Here is a 14,538-nt window from a genome sequence, read left to right as displayed (position 1 = left end):
CAGACTGGTCTCGAGCTCCTGACCTCAAGTGATCCATCCACCTTGGCCTCCCAAAGTGCTGGGATTACAGGCGTGAGCCACGGAGCCCAGCCAAAATTTTTTAAGTGAATATTTCTTCACATGCTTTTGCACATCCTCATTGGTGGCAAATCTTTGATTCTGAAGGATGGATTCGTTTTTGTTGGTTGTGTGTTCATTTTAGAAATTGAAAAGTGATTTAGGTCCAAAGTTGGTGAATGAGGTAGGTAAATCAAGTTTGCTCACATTGTTTGGTGTTGCCCTACTTGCTTCTCTTATTTTCAGTTCTAATCCTTTGTTTGAACTAAACTCACAGCTTTCCTACTGGGTACCTGTTGGCAAACGATAATATATGAATCTGACAGGTATAGAGAATATTTCAGAGAGCAGAAAGGCCACTTAGGAAGTGGTTTGATATTTCTTTAATGATTCAGAAGTAACTTCCTCTCCCTTCCAGGAATTTACATATATAAATACAAATTGGCTTTGAAACGTCAGGACTGTGAATGAGTGTGTGTGTGTGTGTGTGTGTGTATGCAGCCAGAGCTATTAAGTCTGGTTTGTTTGTTTTTTTTTTTGAGGGGGGGACATAATAATAGGTCTAAAAATCTCTACCTGTGGGGGAAATATTGCCACTTACTGGCATTTAAGATACTGCCATTTATATCACTTTAGCCAAGTTGCATTTTGGCAACTATAAGCATAAACAGATTTCATGTTCTTAATAAGGGTCTGCATTTGAAGATAAAAGCATTAATGAGCTGTTTACTACAGTAAACACCTAACCATACTGAGCATGGTAACATAATTCCACAGAAAGGTTCTATTTGTAAGAATTTGTCATCTAAGGGGCTTATCCAGACCAAAACAATAAAAATAAATATAACAAAATAAACAATAAAATTATTGTAAAAATTATTATAATAAAATTATATAACAATAATAAAATTAAATCAATCAATAAAAACTGAAGTAGGTTACTTAACAGCACACATGGGCCAATGATAACTATATAATGATGAGGATGGGTGTTTGCTAAGTCGCAAACCTGCCTAGATTAAGGAAAACAGAAGTCATGGGTGACCATGAGATTTTGGAAGCTGCAGAACTTAACACAAAATTGAGTTCAGCTTCTTGGAAAGATAACTGGAAATCTTGTTGTTTTCATCTCTCACAATTTCCTCTACTATCTTCACATAAGATTCGCCAGTCTCCATCTCCTCTCTTCAACAAACGTGTTACTGATTGCCTCTGCTTGGATATGTGACCAGCACTTCAAATTCAACATTCCCCAAAATGTACCAATTTTCTTCCAAACTCAGCCTTATCTCTGACTCTACTCTCTCATCATGTTTCCTTTCTTCTCATATTTAAGGGGTCGCCAATGTCTGTTAAAGTCATCCTTGAGTGGTGCTCAAAGTGCTCCCCAAATGGCAGAGCAGCTGAGAACTCATGAGAAATGCAAATTCACCGGCTTCACCTCAGATCTATTCAATCAGAAACTCTGGGACTAAGGTTTAGTAGTCTGTGTTTTCACAAGCCCCCCAGGTGCTTCCCATGCATGCTCCAGTTTAACCATCACTGCCCTAGATTAAACCCTTATCAATTAAGCCTTCCCTTATCTCCAGCCTAGCCTGTTAGGTTTCCAACAGCCTAATGCAATCTTCCAAAACAAAAATGTTATTTCATCATTTCACTATATTGCTAAAAAAATAAAAAATAAAAACCCAAACCTCCTTGTTATGGACTGAGTAAAGAATAAATGTCTCCTGGCCGGGCGCGGTGGCTCACGCCTGTAATCCCAGCACTTTGGGAGGCCGAGGCGGGCGGACCACGAGGTCAGGAGATCGAGACCATGGTGAAACCCTGTCGCTACTAAAAATACAAAAAGTTAGCCGGGCGTAGTGGCAGGTGCCTGTAGTCCCAGCTACTCGGGAGGCTGAGGCAGGAGAATGGCGTGAACCCAGGAGGCGGAGCTTGCAGTGAGCCGAGATCGCGCCACTGCACTCCAGCCTGGGCGACAGAGCGAGGCTCCGTCTCAAAAAAAAAAAAAAAAAAAAAAAAAAAAAAGGAATAAATGTCTCATTCTGGCATTCAAGGCCCTTTACAGTCTAGCCCTAACACAATTCATACCAATAGGTACCTACACCAAATCTCTCTTATACAAGGAGCCTGTGTGTGTCCCCTTGGGCCTTTTCTCCTGCTTGCCTCCTACTCTCTTTTATTTTTTTATTTTATATATATATATATTTTTTTTTATTATACTTTTAAGTTTTAGGGAACATGTGCACATTGTGCAGGTTAGTTACATATGTATACATACTCTCTTTTAAAAGTCTATTGAAGGCCATCCTGCCGAGAAGCAAGGTAGTGGAGTAGCAAAACACGAATGCCTAGCAGAAAGGTATTCTATAAATGATAGTTTCCTTTCTTACTCCAGTCTTCCTTGGGATGGGTGCTTCTACATCAGATTCTATCTCATTTGGGATTCATTACTACTGTTCTGCATTGTTAGATTCCTAAATGTGTAGGTGTCTAGTCACTCTGGTTAGAGTATAAACTTCTTCAGCTCAAGGACTCTCTAATATTTTTTGTATTTCAAAGATAGACAGCAAGCACTCTGTCCTACCCAAAGCAGGCCTTCCAAACTTTGCTGCTAATAATTTTCTGGCTTAAATCAAACCATGTAGATTGTGTGTGTAAAAACATAAAACCTGGGTCACCACTGTCCAAGCTGGTAAAGTCCAATGTATTACCATTTACTGACAAGCACATAAGAAAGCTCACCACTAAGTTCAAACAAAGGATTTGAACTAAAACTAGAAACTCAAACAGGACCCTAATTAATGAGTTTGCCAAGTGTTCTTCCCATGGGGTCAGTAGCACTTAAAAAGCATAAATTTGAAATATGTGTATATCCCTGAGGCTGTCAGATACATTGACTTTAGTCTCTTTAACCACAACAGGTCAAAGTTCTATTTTCTGTCACCATACTTAGTAGTGCATGCTTTGCTGATTGGTTTCTTTTGTGCTTCTGCTAAAAGTTAAGGCAGGCGGCAGGAAATTGAGATCAGGGAGTTTAGAAACTGTCCCAGCTCTAGTGGGCAGCGATAATGATGAGGCAGAGGCTTTGGGAAGAAATTCTGACTTTATGGTTTCTATTGGCTCAGCTCCCCTAAATTGTCTTGCATTAATAACAGCTTATGCTCCACCTGATTATCTATATTGCCCATCCCACCCCCACCACCCACTGCTCTGTTATTTATACTAAAGTGCATCAAGCAGTCAAACCTAGCTTAATATAATATACTGTAAATTGATATGTCCCAAAGCAAATGGTTTAGTGGAAAGCTGGGGGTGGGAAGAAGGGTTAAAAAGGGACTAACAGAGCAACTCAAAAATGCATTTTCAAAGAAAAATCTGGATGCTTCTAGATGTTCTTGAAGTATTTCCTCCACCTGCCAAAAATTCACTCCTAGGATTGTGTTACCAGGCACTATTGAAACCTGGTAGAGTAATTCACTAGCATGCTTAGAAATTTCCTAACACATCTAGTGTGGTGTGGATTTCAAATTCAGTAAAACTTCATTAAGTTGATACTGGGAAGCTTTTTCCATAATTCAAAGCAACCATTAATTCTTTGGCTAGACACCCTATTGTTCCATAATAAACAAATTGAAAAAAACCCCATTGATGGTTGAATTGAACTCAATGCATTTCAGTCCTTTGTATTTTAAGTTAATAGGGTTGTACTTGTACAGATTTCTTTTCCCCACTTTTTCTTTAAGAGGTAATAGAAGGAGAGGGAAAAATTTAAAACACTGCTGACAACACACAATCTCTGTTACAAGGATCACAAAGAAAGGCTGAAAACTTTTTCTGTAAACATTTTTCATGGGGAAAATGCAAAAACACAATGGCTTCGATTTCCTCAATGGCACATTTTTTAAGATGCTTGACCAAAAAAGAGAAAGTGAACATATAAAAAAGATAATTAGACTATTTTCAACTCTTTCATCTCAGCAATCTACAATTTTGTTTACTCTGGGGCCCAGGAAGTATGAACCACAGTTTTGTTCTAATTTTGCCAGACTATCCAAAGCTAAGACATACCAATGGTTAACCTGATATTTTGAGACACAAATCACTCTCATCCACGATGCTATGATAAATGGAGGAAAAGAAAGGCCAGCAGGCTGCTGTCAGGGGAAGGCTGGAACAAGTCCAGAAAAGCCTGAGGGGGAGTTTTTAGATGCATCCTGTAGCTCTATCCCCAGCAAGGTATAAGCTAGTGAGGGGTGGTGGGGAGAGGCAGGCAGGAATGGAGGACAGGATATGTTCCATATATAGGTTTTCTGGTTTCTCTGAATGTTCGCGTCAGGTGATTTTCCTAAGTCATATGTGGTTTTAGGGAGGGACAACAAAGGGGATCGTGGGTAGAGTTGGCTGTCAATGTGCCCTTAGTTTTATGTTTAAATCCAAATTTGAAGGCATTTTCCTACAGAATCACTCTATGTTATAGGAGTATTGAGAGAAATTAGTTAATATCTTCAATAAATATTTGATTTCTACAAACATTAATTCAAAGATGTGGTTCCTGCCATCTAACACTTTAGTCTGAAATGGCGAATGACCAAGTGAGAAATGCACAGAAGATAGGGTTAAGAACGGATAAAGAAAATGTGGTATGTATACACAAGACAGTACTATTCAGCTGTAAAAAGGGATGAGATCCTGTTATTCACAGCAACATGGACGGAACTGGAGGACGTTATATTAAGCCAGGCACAGAAAGACAAATACTGCATGTTCTCACTCATATGAGAAAACAGATAGTAGAATTGTGAGTATTAGAGGCTGAGAAGGGAAGCAGGAGGGGAAGATGTGGACAGATTGGTGAACTAACACAAAATTAACAGCTAGATAGGAGTAAATTCTATTCTGCAGTACTGTAGGGTGACTATGGTTAACCATAATTTATTGTATATTTTCAGAAAGCTAGAAGGGAGGATTTGGAATGTTCACAGCCCAAAAAAATGATAAATGTTTGAGGTGATAGATATGTTAATTACCCTGATTTGATCATTACACATCATATACATATATTGAAATATTACTCTCGGTTGGGCACAATGGCTCATGCCTGTAATCCAGCACTTTGGGAGACCAAGCATGGTGGATCGCTTGGGCCCAGGGGTTCAAGACCAGCCTAGGCAACATGGTGAAACCCCAAATTTACAAAAAAATACAAAAATTAGCCAGGCATGGTGGCGACAACCTGTAGTCCCAGCTACTCAGGAGGATGAGGTGGGAGGATCACCTGAGCCTGGGAGGTTGAGGCTGCAGTAAACTGTGATTGTGCCACTGCACTCCAGCCTGGGTGACAGAGTGACACCCTGCCTCAAAAAAAAATATTACTCTGTATCCCATAGATATGTATAATTATTACATGTCAACTAAAATAAAAGAAAAAAAGAAGGGGTCAAAATTTTAGTTCTGTGTATTTAATTGATTTTTTTAAAATGAGTTACATTCTGCCACTCCTTCAGAGACATTGTTTTACATGTACCTGTGGTGGAAATTCTTCGAGTCTTAATTACAAGGAATGAAAAGGAGTTTGTTGTACTATAGCTAACAATACTATTATTTTTTGTTCACCTAACACCATTTTTCTAGCAACACAAAAAAAAACAGTAGAACCACCACTCTTTCAGAACACAGAACTTAGTCAAAAACTGCTATCAAGTTGTCTGAAATTCTACTATTAGATTTCCATTTCTTAAGGTATAATTCTCCATAAAATGTGAATATCCATGGAGAAGTAAAGCGCTGAGCCATTAATCAAAAACATCTTAGTGTGAGTGAAATTATCAGATTCTTTCTAATGTGACAGTTCAGACAGGAAGTAAAACAGTTTTTTATTTATGTTTGTTTTTTGGGGAGTGGGAGGGAAGAGGGAAGAAACAAGAGGTAGATAGGTCCAAATCACCAGTGAGAGGACCCTGAAGAGTCATGGGAAAGTACAAGTAGAAGGAAGGAGAAAAGGAGAAGAGATGAGGGGAGAAACAAATTTGCCTGAAATCAGCCATGGTTACCAAGAAAGCAATGAAGCTCATTTTTCTCTCAAAGTCTGTGGAAGACAAGAGAATGAAAGCTTCAGTGTGTGTGGACAGATGATTAGTTACAAGAATGTTTTGCTAGACATATTATACATAATACATGAAAATCATTTAAATAAGTATAGAGTCTACATTGTACACATATAAATTAGTCTTTAAGGTGTACAGAGTTCAGGTGTTGTACAATATTTTTAAAGAAACAGAATTTTAAACAGTTAGAAAAGTCCACTGTACAGTATAGTGATTAGCCAAGATTTTACATATAATTCATACCTAATGGTATAAAGAAAAGTGAAATACATGGTCCCCGCCTTCAAGAAATGTACAACCTCATTTGGGAGGCAAGTATAACATATATAATTAGAGAAAATCTAAGGTAGTATATACATTAAGGACAAGACTGTCTACTACTGACAATAGACAGAATAGGTGCTTGGAAATAGAAGAGATTTCTATAGCCTGGGACATTCAGAGAGAGTTCATGAAGAAGCTAAGATGGAGGACCTTGAAAATCAAGTAGAATTTGGCCAATCACTGGTTATTGAACTGTGACTGGCATGGTAGAATTAAAGGGATTTCTTGTTGGGATGTAGTGGGAACTAAGTATAGATCTACAGAGAGGAGCCATAAAACAGAAAGTATGGAAAGCTGAGCAGAGGGCTTTGTGTCTCATTGGGGTGGTGTGGGGTGGTGATTGGGTTTCAAAAGAAAAATGTGGGTTATCAAGCAGGAGAGAGATGAGATAATGGCAGTGTTTTCATGTGATTAGCCAAGCATTGTTTTGCAGGATGAACTGCCCCCCGTACATCATAACACCTTTTACAAAGGAGCTCCAACTCCACAGATGATGGTTAATTCATCCTAATAACCTCTCATTGAGGCAAAGGAAATGCAGCTTTTATTATTCCCCATTTTGTAGATGATTTGCTCAAGGTCACTGAATATGAAAAGCAGAATAAAAAATACAATATCACAATGTTCAATTGTTCCTAAGTACCAGTTAAATTATATTCTCTCATTTGCTGTGACTCAAGCAAGAGAAGTACATGATGATGGACCTGTGTACTCAAGTGCCATTTCTAAACTCTGATTACTGTTGAAGGCACATGTCCTATCATACCCAATTCCTGTTTATTCTCCCTACAGTCCCTACTCCCCTAGTGTCAAAAGTTCTAACTACCCCCGCCTTCTCTCAGCTAACAGTCTTTGATTATTTTGTTCCAGCTGGTCTTCTGCCATTATCATTAGCATATTCAACACCTCTGCATTAACTACTCAATAACAAGGACAATAATTCGGGTTCACCAATGCAAAGCAATGCTTTCAACCTCAAATTGCAAATCTGATTATCCCCTTAGGGAGGTGTAAGGGAGGTAAGAACTCCACATACTGGACTCTGGTACCAACCTGAATTCTTTCTCCAATGTAGGTTTCCGGATGACTGTTAAGTAAAGAATTCCCCCATCCCCCACCCCAGTTAACTCTCTCTCTAACTTGACACATGTTCTCATCCTTTCATACATCTTAAAGCCACCCTTACTTTTCTTACACCCTTACTTTTCTTACAACCCTTACTTTTCTTACAACCTTACTTTTCCTGTCTGATGAGGGCCCTCACTTCCACATATTCTTTCTGGCATTATGAACCTCTCCCTCCTTGATGTCTCTAGTCCTTCATTTTCAAGTGAAGTGCCCGGCATAGAGTAGATGCTCAGTAAATATCTGATGAATGACCAAAGCTTCAGTTCTACATTTTCAACTACTTATTGGACATATGTACTTTGTCATCCCATTGTTACCACAAAATTCACAAGTCTAGAACAGAAATCCTTAACTTCCTACCAGATGTGGCTCTTCCCCACTACATTCCAATTTCTTTCAGATGTATCATAAGTCTCCCAGTTCCCTCCTATTAAACACCACAGTCTTTAACTTTTCCTTCTGAAACTAGCTAATTATTAAGCCTGGTAATTAATTTTTTCTTCATAGTACTAAACATATGGAAGGGAACCTGTCCATGGAAGGCCCATTGCATCTGTATAACTATGATTGACCCATTGAAATAGCCTCTGTAGCCAGGCGCAGTAGCTCACGCCTGTAATCCTAGCACTTTGGAAGGCCAATGTGGATGGATTGCTTGAGTCCAGGAGTTGGAAACCAGCCTGGACAACCACTAAACATTGTCTCCAAAAAAAAAAAAAAAAAAAAAAAAAAACCATAAAAATTAGCCAGGCATGGTGGCGTGCACCTGTAGTTCTAGCTGCTCTGGAGGCTGAGATGGGTGGATTGCTTGAACCCAGGAAGTGGCGGCTGCAGTCAGCTGTGATCGCGCCACTGCACTACAGTCTGGGTGACAGAGTGAGACCGTGTCTCAAAAAAAAAATTAAAAAAGAAGAAATAGCCTCTGTAGATCAAACTGCCTTCCCCTCTCAATCCTCCAGTTGATTCATTCATCCAATTTCGAGATTTCTCTTTCGATATATAACTTGGTACATTGAGTCTCCCTTACTCAGAAATGTTTAATGGCTAGTTCAAAGGCCAAAATCCTTCCCTGGCTTTTAAGGACAATCATGATCTGTACTCAATCCAGTTTTCCGACCTTATCATGTATCATTTTTCTAGAGGAATTCTCTATGACAGCCCAAATGACTTTATCCTGTTCTCAAAGATTGTGTGTGTGTGTGCATGCACTCACAAATGCAGTGCACCTTTCCTTATCTATATTGTATACATATGCTCCTTGACTTAAAATGTGGTTACGTCCCAATAAACCTATCATAAGTTGAAAATATTGTAACTTGAAAAGGCATTTAATACAGTACACCTAACCTACCGAACATCATAGCTTAGCCTACCTTAAACGTGTTCATAACGTTTACAGTAGCCTACAGTTAAGCAAAATCATCTAATGCAAAGCCTATTTATAACAAAGTGTTGACTAGCTCATGTTATTTACTGAATACTGTATGGAAAGCGAAAAACAGAATGGTTGTGTGAGTACCATTGTAAAGTCAAAAAATCCTAGTCTGTCTACCTCTGCTGGGGATTTTTCCTTGCTTGGAAATGCCCTGCCCAGTGTGCATCCTAACAAGACTTTAGGGTCAGCTTACTTTCTGGAAGCCTTCAACACTTCCAGTGAGAAACTTCTATTATACTTACAGTGAGTTCACAGATTTTGCATTATTTGATATTTCATGTGCTAGTTTTAACAACTCAACAAGATTTTAAGATCTTTAAGGGTGGAACATGTAATATACGTCAGTATGCTTCCCAGAACCCACTGATTATGTTCACCAATGTCGGGCAGTGTTTCCCACCACTTAGATAAAAGTCTTCAATAAAGTGATCATTAATCGTTAAACTTCATTTCTACTTCTCATCTCAAATGACAACTAGATTTAAACTGTACCACCTTGGTCATATTTAAAGATACATGAAGGCTAATTTTAAAGTTCTTTAGCAGAAGCTTTAAAAGTTCTTTAACAAGAGGCACAGCATAAAGCATAACATTTAGTACTCTAACTCAACATTTAACTTTATTCTTCCACCTACATCTTACGAAAGATTTAACAATCAACAATATTCTAAATGAAAACTTGTCCTCAAAAATACTATTGTAGGTTCTAAGGGGAAATATCTTAAACTTAAGTATGATTTATAACTGAAAACTTCAAAGAAAACAGGGTTTGAATCATTAAAGAGTAAATATTTGAGTGGAAAGAAACAGGTTTATTGGTTTTTTTTTTAAGTTGTACTTTAAATATTTTCAAGAGTTCAGCTACTGGTATGGAAAATTCCTCTAGTTACACACTAAAGAAGTAAGCACAAATTAAGTACAAAAAACTTCATATCCTCAACATTTGTTGTAACATGGCAAAAAATGTTCGTTACCACAATATTAAGAAATATCAACAATATGAGTTTGAATAACTAATTCATAAGGAAGAGTTTGAACTGGACGAAATCCTGGGTTTTCTTTCTTCACTCCAAGTTTCTTTTCTATTTTAAACTAGTGGCAACAGCAATTTCTTTGTTTGAAAGTCAGGAATGCTGGAAATCTTAAGTGATAGAACAGGTAGCTGGGCTTCTACTTCACGTCTCTCCTCAGAGGGAGAAAATAATTGTGGATAAAGTAATTTTGTTTGTATTTCTGGAAAAATCATTTTTCCCATCAATCTTCATAATTCTCTAAAATAAACTGTTAAAAAGTTATAGGCTGGTCGGCTACCTCACCCTGATTTGTGGAAACACTATACAGTAATTTCAAGAACACACGGCTAACTGAAGTTTTCTAAAGGTCTAAAAGTTGCTCCTAACGCCTTCATAAAACTCTAGGAGAATTTTACAAGCTCACGATAGATTTCTGCATCTCATCTGCAATATTTTGCTACATAACAATAATAAAAATAGTCTAGGTTCAAGAGTCACACTGCATGCTATCAAATTTATTATTAAGGTATTGTACATTTTCAACTATGGAAAAAACTGTGTGCTGCACAAAGTGCTTAAGAACTACATTAGAAATAAAATGGAAATAAGAAGTTAAGAATTTACCATTTCATTAAGATGAAGAGAATGACCAAAAAAAAAAAAAAAAAAAAAGATTCCTCTCTTTGCTAACGTTGAGATGTTTGCCCTACTCAAATTAGGTGGGACAAAGTAATCACAACTCAGAGGGCACAGAGTGAAAGGCAGAATTTGTAATTTAAAGTATGTGATTCACATTCGAATCCACATTAATTAAGATTTAAAAATTCAAGAGATAGGCAACTCAGATAATTAAAAGCAGGGAGCAATCAGAAATACTGAACAGCAAGCAGTTCCTAAACCATATAAATTCAATAAGGTCAAGACAAATAAAATAAAGATCAGAAACCATTTTCCCCTCAGCACGCAGAGTTCCCCAGAATCACAAACTTGATGAACTGGAGGCACTCACTCTGCTGACGCACACACGCAGGCTCGCGCACACAATGGAGCGAGAAGCATGGAGACCCTCAGAGACAAACTTCACATGTGCATCGTTTTACTCTCCACAGAATGGAAAGAAGAGCACGGTGAGAAAATGTCACTTTTTCCCAGATCAAACAGCAAAACTGTACTTAGTATTGTGAACTATGAATTCCCTTGATACAATCAAAGGCAGAACTGAATGAATGGGTTGTGGGGCAGGGTGCGTGGGGAAAAGAGGGAGGGAAGGAGAGGGGAGGCCGCCTGAGAGGAAGAAAGTTTAAGGCATTTTGCAAGGCTTGAGTGGATTAATCTTTTTTTTTAAGCCCTACTATTTCCTATTTCCCTTTCTCTCTCTCTCTTTATTTAATATACACTAACTTCCTGAGACTCAACCCAGACTTGCCCTAAATGCAGCTGAAATGTCTGGTGTTTAGGACACACCAAGAGTTCTAGGTGCACAAATAAATCCCATTTTGGGAAAGAATTTAAAAATCACTTTTGTGGACATTCATAAAATGAGAACACTGAAAAAAAAAAAAACTCCATGTATCAATAAGTAAATTGAGGCCCCAGTCTACAGCTCTTTGATTTCTACTAGAAATATAAGCTATTTACTACTAAACATTTTATTTTTGAACTTCAAAAAAGTTTGTTTTCACATTTTAGATCATGAAAGACTGAGGCTTCAGTGGTTTTAGCCCCTAAATGGGTTGTTTAGGCCATCTAGCAAAGGAAAAAAAAATAGAACATGAATGCTTTAAAAAGTTAGTAAATTTGGATAACACTTAGAAGATAGCCTAAAATGCACCGATTTAAAAACATAACAGCATAAAAAGTTTTCTGACATAGCTTATCTTTAATAAAATGAAAATATAATGGGAGGGGGTTGGGCTGGGTAGACTTCGAGTAACAAGTTGGGTCCCATGCAGTAGTCCCTTGTCCAAGACAAAAAGCTTCCTTTAACCACATGTAACAGTCATCTTGTGGGAAAGGCACGGAGGGGGCTGAGAAGTCATCACCTCAGTGACTCTGAACAGAACCAGCATTTCTCACGCCACACTATGGGCTGGGCTAGGTCGGGGAGCAAGCTACAACTTTGCCCTTAAGCAGCAGTACCGAAAGGGAGAAAGAGGTCACCTCTCTCTTAGCCCTACGCACACAGGAAGAGCCCAATTCAAGCCGCCGCCGCCGCCACCCCTGGTATTGCCCCGCCCCAACTTGAGTGTGTGTTTGGGGTGGGGGGTGTAGGGCACTCACTACTCGCGTTATACCCCACAAATTCCAAGGCACTTCCATCTCTCCCAGGTTAAGTTCCGCACCCCCATCCCCAACCGTGCCAAGCTCAGCAGGCGCAGGTGTCTGTGGCTCTGGCCTATTTTTATACCCCTAACCGCCCTCAATCTCCACCTAGTTGCGCGCTCCAGTCCCGCCTCGCCTTCCCAGCGAAGAGCACTACCTAGCCTACACACCAGGAAACACCTCGAGCCCTACTCCCAGGTCACCTGGCCATAGTGACCGGCCCTGCCCTCAGGGGAGCCCTGGGGCCGTCCCTTGTCGCCGGTGCCCAGCACCGAGGGCGCACCGGGCTCCCAAGCAGTCACGTGGGCGGCGGGGGCGGCCTGCGCTTCCTCACCTGCATCCCAGGCACTTGGACAGCCACCGGCGAGTGGGCCATGGAGGCGAATGCTGCCTCGCTCCGCTTCTGCGGCGGTGGCGCCTTGGGTTCGGACTGGCTCCTCCCTCCGGGGGTAGTTCGGCGGCCCTCCCAGGCTTTTCGAACGGGGCCTGGGAGGACACACAAAAGTGGGTTTACTGGGCTGGCGGCGCGTAGCCCGGGGCTAGGAGGTGGGCTGTTAGCGGCGCAGCTCCCTGGGACTCAGTCTACCTTTCTGGCGCCCGCCCGCCGCTGAAGCAGCCGCCTCCGCTGCTGCTCCTCTTCCTGAACGCCGAGCGCTGTGAGTGGTGGTGGCTGGGACCTGGGCTCGAGTGATGCCGCTCCTCTGCGCCTCGCCGCTTTAGGAAGAGGAGGTGGAGGCGCCCCAGCCACCCGCCTGCTCGCCTGGCCTGGGAGGCGGTTGGGGGCGGTTCCGCCGTTGGCCCTGCCCCCGCCCCGCAGCCGGGCGGTGTCGCGGGAGCTAAGGCTCCAGGCAGCGAAGAGGTTTGGCTGGGGTTGCTGGAGTCTGAGAAGCTGGAGACTCTCCCGGCACGCGGAGAGGAGAACCCGGGGACCCGGAGACCTGGGACACGGCTGGGCCTGGGAAGAGAATGGAAGAGTTTGGGAAACCCTGAGGGTATGAGGGCGTCCCAGATGCGGCCACGTTGCAGGGAGGCGTGCGAGGCTGGGGCACACGCAGCCTCGGAGACGACTTGAGCTGAAACTTGGGGAGTGTTGGAAGTCTTTCTTGGCTCCCCGGCCTGGCCAAGGGTAGGATTACAGATAGCCGCGGAGTCGGTGGACCCCCGCTTTTTCCCGCCATCTGGTCTCCTCAGCTGGGGGCCGCACCTCTGGGCAGATCTGCGGCCACACTCTTGCTTTCCGAGTTCCCTGACCCCAAACATGCTTCAAGTGACTTCAACTTAAGGTTCCCCCTACATCCTGGGCTATCCCTTGCAGAACAGCCAAACTAGGGCTTCTCTCTACCACAAGTTCTGCACGTGTAAGGCAGAGGGAAATTGGAAAACAGATGGTATATCGGCAGAAAAATTAATGAGGATAGTAGAGGCTTGGGAAATGAGATTGGATCGTTAGCAGTACAGGTTATTGAAATCAGCATATACTGCAGTGGTTTTGGTAACTCCCTGCCTCCGCCCCATTTTAAATTCCACTCCAGGAGAGGGAGACAGGCTCTTTTGAGAGTACTCTAACAGTAGCGACAGTAACACTGGTAATAATAGTAACAGGAATTTCATTATGAAGGCACCTTTGGGAACACGTAAGGGGTTAATTACTTTTTAAAAAAGTAATAGTCGAGTGCCAGTTTAAAATGAAGATGAAGTTCCTTACCTTGAAATTTGTTATGGGTCTCTACGCACCACACGGTGGGGGGCCTCTAGTGGTAAAAGATAGTTTCTCTTCTTCCTTTTAAATCTTTTTCAGAGAATAGTATATAATTCTTATCAATATCGTTATTATTAATGGATGTTATTTTCATTGTGCCAGGGACTGCTAAGTGCTTTCTATGTGTTATTAATACCTTACTGAACCTGTACAAGGGCCTTCTGGAGTCTTATTGATTTCCCCTCATTTTACAGATGAAGAAAAAGGCTCAACCAGGTTAAATAATTTGACCGAAATGTCACGCAATTAAGAAGTGGTACAGCTGGAATTCAGACGCAGGTCCCTCTGACTGGTGATAAACTTACTACTTTCTCTATGGTTTCTGTTTGTGTTTAATGATGATAAAAGGTACAATTGCATTTTCCTTACTCCTAGTTCCCCAAGTGCAGC

The 14,538-nt window shown here is 41.0% G+C and overlaps 1 protein-coding gene across 2 annotated transcripts in view; it reads right to left on the bottom strand.

Moving 5' to 3' along the window:
* The window catches only part of STK26 (serine/threonine kinase 26), a 52,481-nt gene extending 39,379 nt beyond the window's left edge, over positions 1-13,102 (bottom strand). For both annotated transcript variants that reach the window (XM_057301095.1, XM_008967162.3), the window contains exons 1-2: positions 12,976-13,102; positions 12,724-12,875 (exon numbers count right to left, since the gene is read on the bottom strand). In XM_057301095.1, coding sequence (XP_057157078.1) covers positions 12,724-12,765 — 42 coding nt within the window. In that variant the 5' untranslated portion in view covers positions 12,766-12,875; positions 12,976-13,102. The remainder of the gene's footprint in view (positions 1-12,723; positions 12,876-12,975) is intronic.
* Positions 13,103-14,538: the final 1,436 nt, after the last annotated feature.

Source organism: Pan paniscus, chromosome X (genome assembly GCF_029289425.2).
Source record: "Pan paniscus chromosome X, NHGRI_mPanPan1-v2.0_pri, whole genome shotgun sequence".
In the NCBI taxonomy this organism is placed as follows: Eukaryota; Metazoa; Chordata; class Mammalia; order Primates; family Hominidae; genus Pan; species Pan paniscus.
Note: the sequence above shows the minus strand (reverse complement) of the source record. Positions and strands in the feature narration are given on the sequence as shown.